We start from the raw sequence: 9,157 nt of genomic DNA, 5'->3' as shown, positions 1-9,157 counted from the left end.
ACGTCCGCAGGACCGAGTGCAGTATATGCATTTCGCGAGTCGAGCACAGATTTCATTATTTAGGTCCTCTATACAACCCACCATGTTACTGTGTTGCCCTAAATGCTATTTTTATCTAAATTCTAGATAATTCCAGACCTCGCACTATCATGCACTCTGACGTCAGAGTGCAGGATAGTACTTTTGGTATGACGTCAGAGTGAAGGATAGTTCGTTTTGGATGCAATAGTGCAATTCGCTGAATATCATGTGATCGGATCTGGACCAATCAGATTACAGAACATTCTTGGGAGTTGTATAAAGTGTATATCTGAAGGAACATGATGACAAATATTAAGAGTTTTTGTACAGAGAGGAATATTGCTGAGGATGTCTATAAAACACCATTACAAATATTCAGTTATCTATATGGACATGATTTGCAATATGTACATTTTGGTAAAAAGCTATAATAGATATTCAAAAGAGGTTCGACATGACAGGAAGAGGGGGGGGGGGGGATTCGTGGGCACAATTTTAAGAGTGCCCACTGATCTCCTCACCCCAAATCATGTAACGATTTTCTAAACCATTAATAGGGATTTTGTTGAGATTGATAACACCAATAATCACATGCAATTAATCGTACACATCAATTGTAAGATATACATAAGGTATTGTGTCTCAGGACTCAATAACTATAATGCAGCTCTTCACCATGACTAAAGGCGACCATACACCTTACGATTGGTCTGTGACCGGATTTCAAAATATAATGTAGTAGAATTTTGATGGTAAGATTGAGACTTGGAATATCTTACTGTGCAGGTTTCTTTTTACACTAGCGTCCTTAACCCCGGACTATCACTCTTAGCACTACAAATGCTCGGCTAATCTACTATTTTGCAGGGCCAAATAATCCCGTACTGGAGGTGGGGTTAGCCCACTTTGCAGCAACGCTGTGTAAACAGAAAGTGGGCTAAACTATAACTTACTATATATAGATGGGACTAAATGTCAATTTAAACCCACCTATGGTACACAGTTAAGGAAATTTTTGCCAGTGTGAAAACCATATCAGAAAACAATGGGTTAACCTGTTGACTACTGGATTCTGTAATTCCCATAGGCTTTGTACAGGGGACACCCGCTTCCAGTAAGCAATGGGTTAACCTGTTGACTACTGGATTCTGTAATTCCCATAGGCTTTGTACAGGGGTCACCCACTTCCAGAAGGCAACGGGTTAACCTGTTGACTACTGGATTCTGTAATTCCCATAGGCTTTGCACAGGGATCACCCGCTTCCAGTAGGCTATGAGTTAACCAGTTGACTACTGGATTCTGTAATTCCCATAGACTTTGTGCATGGAACACCTGCTTCCACTAGGCAAGTCAGGAAGATCATTGATATTACAGAGCTTTGAGAGCTGGATTAGGTCAATGCACATGCTTTTTGGTGTACAAGTCACCCAAGAGGGGTGCAGGTGATAAAGGTAAGGCAATTCAAGAATATAAATAAAGCACACAAACATGTACGTACATATTCCAAATTTAAACCAGGGCCCCGTAACAAAAAGCTTAGCAATCGATTGTGAGCCTGAGCTATACAACTGATCAAACACAATAATCTGATGCAATCAATCGTGGAAAGCATCCCTATGATCAATCGCTATTAAAGCTTTTTGCTACGGGTCCTGTATCATAAGGATACAATCAGTTGTAAAATCAAGCGTAACTGTAAAGTCTATAGCACACCATGTAAAAATGTTACAATTACATGTTACAATCAATTGTAAATATCACGTGTATCTCTTTATGTCACACCCCCCTGATCCGTCTTACAAAGAATTGCGATATATTCAACTCAATTGCGATTGATCTATATTTCGTCGGTGGTCGTGCGAACCGTCGTATCACACATACGACAGTGCAAACCCATTTCTGAGATAATTGACTACACTTTGTTCCCTAATCGTACAACATGTTTTCTGCTAGAAAAATGCATGATTGGAAAGACAAAGACGATTGCTTGACACTGGTATCTTCAATTTTACACAAAGCCAAGAATCAGAGAAAATATTGCGAAAAAGCTGCACGCTTGTAATTTCAGTTTGAGCTGTTTAGATTTTCCTTGTACAAAAATGCCATACGGGATACAACAGCCGATTTCAATGCGCCCGATCAAGCACAACATTGTATTACTCTTTAAAAAGCGTTGCTGATATCAAAAGAGAGTTTGACTGACTGCACATTTGCACATTAAGTGTGCGCAGCTGTTTTTTATTTTTGCTACAGTACACGTTTGCAATGGGATTTGCGCAATTTATCAATAAATTGTATAGCATCGCCGTGAAAATCTTCACATATCTCAGAAACTGAATTAAATTGCTGCTTCAAAATTTAACTACGTATGGAATAGGACTTGTACTTTTATTTTCTGCAAAAATCTCAAATTGATTTTTTGACCACAATTGACTGATAAAATGGTTCAGATGAACGCCAACGACATGTGTCGTTAAGAGATAGAAATCTTAGATCAATCACACAAGTTTTTATTTGAATCAATCACAATGTTACGATAGAAAGAGCAAAGGGGTACAATGGAAAATGAACAACATTTTTCTTTTTACTTTACAAGTTGTGACAGAGCAGTTGCAGTCGATAACTTTCATTTATCTACAAGAATGACAAGATCTTGCAGAGCACAATGTCGAACACTTAAAGACATCAAAGTGCAGAACATTTAATGTAAACAGCAGACACTGAGTACTGTATAAATATCACAATACAAAATGGCGCATAGGACGAAGTAGCAAAACTAGAGACTGTTCATCTATTGACACTGTACAAGAGGCAATGATATCTACGTGGACAGAACGGGTGTCAGTGAATACTACCTGAGCGCTCTATGGCTATTCAGGGACATTTGCTTCTGCCTTAGGATTCCAATATATGTGAGTTCAGGTCTTGTCATCTGTTCGCACAGCTGGTCCCCCTGAGCGTTTCTATTGAGAATAAAACTATTAACATTTACACCGGGTGGATAGTAGACGCGACTATCACCCGCCTGCTTGGTAGAACCGATGCAGCGTTGCGAGAGTTCTTCGATCTTCCTGTCCAACTCGGCGACTTCCCGTGCCATGCGATCGTACCCAAAGGCCTCGATCTTCTGCCAGAGGGTTCTATTGAAATACTGATAGAGGGTGCTGTCTCCCCAATTCCACGCTCTGATGCGCGCCTTCATGGCATCAGTCGGCGGTCGCACAGAGGTCTTACTCCTCGCGTTTTGGTTGAAGAAGACAATATCATCCATACTCCAGCATAGGATGTCTTTGAGGAGTATCAGGGATTCCTTGAAGTATTCGGCGATGAGAACGATGTCGAACCTCTGGTCGAGCTGCTGGATGTAACTGGTAATCCTTGGATCGTCCCGCTCCATATAACGAGAATCAAGTCCAATGTCAAAGAGCATTGGGTTGCGACCGACATGTTTGGTGACCTTTGGCTCACTCTCGAAGTAAAGCCGAGGCCTCTTGAGAAACTGCTCCAGTCTAACCCGGTACCTCCCATCGAAGCGGTAGTAGTTGTACATGCTTTCGTACTGCGTGTCTGGGTTTCGAAGGAGTGCTATGTAGACCGTGTCGGAAGGCATCAGTTCTTCCGTGGCTGTGTACATGAAAAGTTACAAATCAAAAAAAGCATGGGTTCAATCTTTTATAAAGGAATTTTCATCTTGGATCTATTACAGTTGCAATTAAAAGTCTTTAAACAATAGGGCCATTCCTCAAGAAGTTCAGTTCAGTTCAATTCAATCGATCAATGGTCAATCACTCAATGGCTTTCCTACTAAGAGAGTGACCCTTGGGAATAGTTTCACAAAACACATTGCCAACGAAGTAAGTAGCAAAAACAGGTGAATCAATTGTCAATATACATACCTTTTTGGTTATAGACCATGTGGTTGGCGATGATGTTGTACTGGCCGTTGTTGGATTCCATGACGTACATCTTGCTGAATGGGCTCGGACTGCCAAGGTACACACCGGTCTTGGGCAACGCGAAGGACAGGTTGCGGTTCTCACCCCAACGGAAGAGGATGTTCTGCATAGTGGAACTGGAGCACTTGTGTGTCTTCACCATCACAATGTTGTTCTTGGGAGGACAATCTTTCTTTCGCCCTGTGGATATAGTGAAACATTGAACTTGGACTACTATGAACTGTTCGCAAGAAAGAAATATTCTGTGGTTTGAGCCAAATGAATGATGACACAGTGCCCTAAAAATGTAATAAAAATATATGAATATTTTTTTCATAATCAACCTATTGAATTCTGTCCCATCAATTACATTAAAGCTATATAATGGAAAATAATTTTGAGAATTCTTTAATTTAAAACTTAAAAATCAAAGCTTTTCTTACTGCAAATTGCCAAATATCCACTTTGCACAAATTTTATAGGAGTACATAAAGTCAGACACATTAATTCTAAAAGGAATATGCATGAGTGAAAGAATTTAATTTGTGTCTCCAATCTGAGTAAGACAAGAGAACCATTATGCACATACCTATGCTAGTATGCTGCTCTGGATGTCGTAAAAGGTCCTGCACACCGCCATCATATTTCTTAAATTTACTTGCACTGCCAGAGATTCTCATGTTCACCATATTGTTCCCACCTCCGCCTTTCTTGCTGGCGTCCATCGGCTCAAGTTCTCCATCGTCCGTTATCCTGAAGGCTTTCACTTGAGGCTGGACGAGGTCGACGTTGCCACCTTCACCAATCCTGTCAGCAGCCATGATATGCATAGCACTCTGATTCAGCCTTACCTCACCATCACTGGGGAAATCACCATGAGCTACAGGGATATCACCCCGTGCCACAAGGATATCACCCCGTGCCACAGGGATATCGCCCCTAGGCACACCAGTATCATCAATCCCACCGTATCTCAGGTTGTCTCCAACAATACGGATATTACCAGTTCTCGACTTGTCCTGTGTTTCGGACTTCTGCAAGGCAGCATCCTCTTCACCTACCAACCTCATGGAAGCTTGTTTCTCAGTTTTCTCCTGGAGTTTTCTTTCCTGATCTAGCCAAGCATCTTCATCAACTGAACTAGAACTAGAGCTGCTCTCACTCCATTCATCCTGATCGTCGTCATGATCGCCATCATCACTGTAGTCTTCCATCTGGTTGAGCTGTTTGTCTATAACATCCCCTGTCAATTTGTTGATATTTGCACCCTTGATTCTTCTTAGTGAGTTCCTGCATGAAAAAGAGAATAAAATGTAGTACAATTTGAAGACTATTAAAGAGAAATGCCAGTAGTTGCAGTAAACACTGATTTCATGAGAAAGTCTGTAAAACCAGGCTTAATTGTCAGTATATCATCGAGGATCTAGATCTGGTACAGTCACATAAACTGACCTTTGTGAAATCTTGAAATCTACCCTGAAAAATATTCCCACTGAAGATCACCAACAGATAAGCGCACGTGGGACAGTGTATTGTTATTGCTTTGAATGTCGTGCCCGACGCTTGACCCGAGTCCTGTGCTTACTTGATAATTTCTCAGCAATTTCTTCCAGAATCCTTTGGCACATATTCTTTATTTATACAAACAGACACTTTGGTGGTCATTTCATTGGATTCTGTACAAACTCATTTTGATATCGTTACCAAAACTGGCAGTGAGTATAGTTGATAGAGGATAGCAGACCTGTAGTGCAATGATAATGAATATATCATGAGGTAAAAGATTGATCTATTCAACAAGAAAAAATTAGGCTGAATAACATGAGACATAGGATATTTGTTGTAAAACACATGTAGATGTCTGCTACTAGTTTGGATAATACATGAACATGCATAATTACAGATGCTGCACAGTTTAGCTGCAGAAATAGCTAGGAAAATACCAGAATGACTGCTTGTTTTGGTTATTGAACAATATCTGTGGAATACCTGTAAATGAAATGAACATGCCAACATACCTTGAAGCGGCACACTTCTATCTTAACATATATTAGTAGCAGGGTTGGGGGATTTGTAGCCCATTAATAACCCAAAGGAAATGAAAGATCTTATTCCAACCAAAATCATTTTGGGACTTATGGGGGCAATATTAAAGACATTCAGTATATGTACATGTAAAGGTCTACCAAAAGAATTCACACCGAGTCATTTTATTGAATTATAAAATACCTTATGTGATCACAGCTGGTGTTTAATATATTAATGCTCTACTTGATATCAACAAGTATGTCAATATTGTAATAATCTCTGACTTGTTCAATATTGGCCCGAACCTCATGAAATACATCTGGCTGGCTGCTATTCCATTCTGACTGAGCAATCAATTTTTGTGGTGTGAATTTGTTTCTAACATGTATCATTATTGCCTTGGAAAAATCTATTCAGGTAGGTTACATGTAGATTCTATTCTGAACCATCCAATAATGGACGATTTGAACGGGGTTCTAATGTAATGTAATACTGGATAAAGTGAATAAGGTTTCTAATAAAGGGTGGTTTAAATACCGCACTGATATAGTGTAAATGAGGTTCAAATATAATTAGTGTGAATGAGGTTCTGATAAGTAGTGTGAAAGAGTTTTAGCATTGGGTAGTGCGAATGATGTTCTAGTATTAGGTAGAGTGAATGAGGTTCTTACATTGGGTAGTGTAAATGAGGGTCTAATATTGGGCAGTATGAATGGGATTATTACATTGGGCAGTATGAATGAGATTATTATATTGGGTAGTGTGAATAAGGTTCTAATATCTGGTAGTGTGAATATGGTTCTAATACCGGGTAGTGTGAATGAGATTCTAATATTGGGTAGTGAGAATGGGTTCTGATATTTGGTAGTGTGAATGGGTTCTAATATTGGGTAGTGTGAATGGGGTTTTAATAATGGGTAGCATGAAGGGGTTCTGATAATGGGAAATGTGAATGGGGTTCAAATATTGGGTAGTGTGAAAAGGGTTTTATTATCTAGTGCAAATGGGGTTCCAATACTGAGCATGAGAGAGTCTACCCCAACACATGGTACATAATTTATGAAACCCGCCGCAGTATCAATATAGGCTCTAGACCATAAATGTCAGAGGATTCCCTATAGAGAATCTCAACCTCTGCCACAGAGTCTATTGAATCAAACTGTCTGGTCCCTTTCTTAAAATGGAAATCCAAGTATCCAACCTTGGCAATAAACTTGAAAATTAAATTTCAGTCTGTTTTCACCCTGGTATATCTAATGACCCTGGTAATTAGTTTTCTGATTTTTTTCAGTAGAATTTTTAGGAAAACTTGAAAGGAGAAAACTTAAAATATCATGTGCACAGACATGAAATAAAGTGTCTTCTGGTAGGCCTATACAGGATCGAGGCGTAAAAAGGCCACTGAACCGAGCTCCAATACCGAGCTGGGTTCAGAGGAACGATTCCAATTGTGTTATCGATAGCACATGACATCATGCATCTACGCTGTGCTGCTAAATCATCTCAACTTTACGCGAGAAGTCTCAACTTCGGAGAGAAATGCATTAAATTCTCATCGTACAGATTACCAATGCTTTAATTAATTCAAGCATTAAAATTTTTTTTTTTTGTTTGATGTGTTATTCTTCTAGTATTGTGTGTACAGTAAGATCATCCCCATACATTTACATGGATGAAGATTAAATTTCACAATTCAAATGCCAAATTTCAGCTCTGACCAAAATTAATGGTACAGATATTTGCAGAAACTACATGTAGGTACATGTACCATGTCAAAGTCTGTGCCATGTCTTTAAAGCTAAATGAGAGTGTTGCAGTAAAACACTAATTTCATGAGAAAGTCTGTAAAACCAAGGTTATCAGCGTGGATCTCGATCTGGTACAGAACATAAATCATAAAATCTATTAAAGCTGAAATACGATCACACTGAAGATCGCCAACACAGATAGGCACACGTGGGACAGTGTATTATTATTGCTGGAATAAAGACCTGATGAAAGTGACCGAATCCGCGCTTATTTTGCTTATTTCTCAGCAATTACACAATTTCTTCCAGAATCCTTTGGCACATATTTTTTATTCATACAAACAGATACTTGGGTGGTCATTATATTAGATTCCGTAAAAAGTCAGTTTGAGATCGTTACCAGAACGGGAATTTATCTTTAAAATAGCATCTTTCCCACAATCTCCATTGTTTGTCTATAATGAAATGAGAAATGGCAACAAAAGGCTGTTTGCTGGATTACCATGCAAAAGACCAGCCTATGACTTTTGACAAGGTACAGTTGAGGCCAGAAGTTTAATGATGATTTTGATGTTGATGATGATGACGTTAATGATGATGATGATGTTGGTGATGATGATGGGGTTGATGATGATGATGATCCCGGTGATGATTATGATGATGATGACTATAATGACGATGATGATGCTGATCAAGGTGATGATGATGATAATGATGATGATGATGATAATGATAACGATGATAATGATAATGATGCTGGTGATGACGATGGTGGTGGTGGTGGTGATGATGATAATGATGGTGGTGGTGATGATGATGATGATAATAATGGTGGTGGTGATGATGATGGTGGTGTTGATGAAGATGATGGTGGTGATGATGGTGGTGATGATGATAGTGATGATGATGATGATGCTGGTGATGATGATGATGATAATGATGATGCTGGTGATGATGATGGTGGTGGTGGTGATGATGATGATAATGATGATGTTGGTGATGTTGGTGATGATGATGATATTGACGATGATGGTTATAAAACTGATGATGGCTATATTGATGACGATGATGATGCTCATCAAGGTGATGATTAAGATAGATAATGGTAATGATGATGCTAATGATGAATGTGATTGATTATTTGTGGTTTTGATAATACTGCTGCTGCTGCTGAGAATGATGAATGTAGAGGTAAACTGAATGGCAATTTAGATGATATTGATACTTTGATTTGATAAAAATGTTGACAGCTTGACATTCATGACAATTAACTTACATGTATGTACAGTTGAGGCCAGAAGTTTACATACACCCAGGAAATTCAACAAAAAATGTACACAATTTACCAAACATCATAAAATTTACTGTATCTTATAAAATGTTTGTGCTATCATGACAAATTTGATACCAAACAAATGAGTATG

At 39.0% G+C, this 9,157-nt stretch overlaps 1 protein-coding gene across 2 annotated transcripts in view; it reads right to left on the bottom strand.

The window, feature by feature from the left end:
- Positions 1–2,275: 2,275 nt before the first annotated feature.
- LOC121405813 (galactosylceramide sulfotransferase-like) overlaps positions 2,276–9,157 on the bottom strand; it is a 29,246-nt gene continuing 22,364 nt past the window's right edge. For both annotated transcript variants that reach the window (XM_041596771.1, XM_041596770.1), the window contains exons 3-5: positions 4,547–5,247; positions 3,919–4,158; positions 2,276–3,646 (exon numbers count right to left, since the gene is read on the bottom strand). In XM_041596771.1, the coding sequence (XP_041452705.1) occupies positions 2,874–3,646; positions 3,919–4,158; positions 4,547–5,247 (1,714 nt within the window). In that variant the 3' untranslated portion in view covers positions 2,276–2,873. The remainder of the gene's footprint in view (positions 3,647–3,918; positions 4,159–4,546; positions 5,248–9,157) is intronic.

Source organism: Lytechinus variegatus, chromosome 19, assembly GCF_018143015.1.
Source record: "Lytechinus variegatus isolate NC3 chromosome 19, Lvar_3.0, whole genome shotgun sequence".
Taxonomy (NCBI): domain Eukaryota; kingdom Metazoa; phylum Echinodermata; class Echinoidea; order Temnopleuroida; family Toxopneustidae; genus Lytechinus; species Lytechinus variegatus.
Note: the sequence above shows the minus strand (reverse complement) of the source record. Positions and strands in the feature narration are given on the sequence as shown.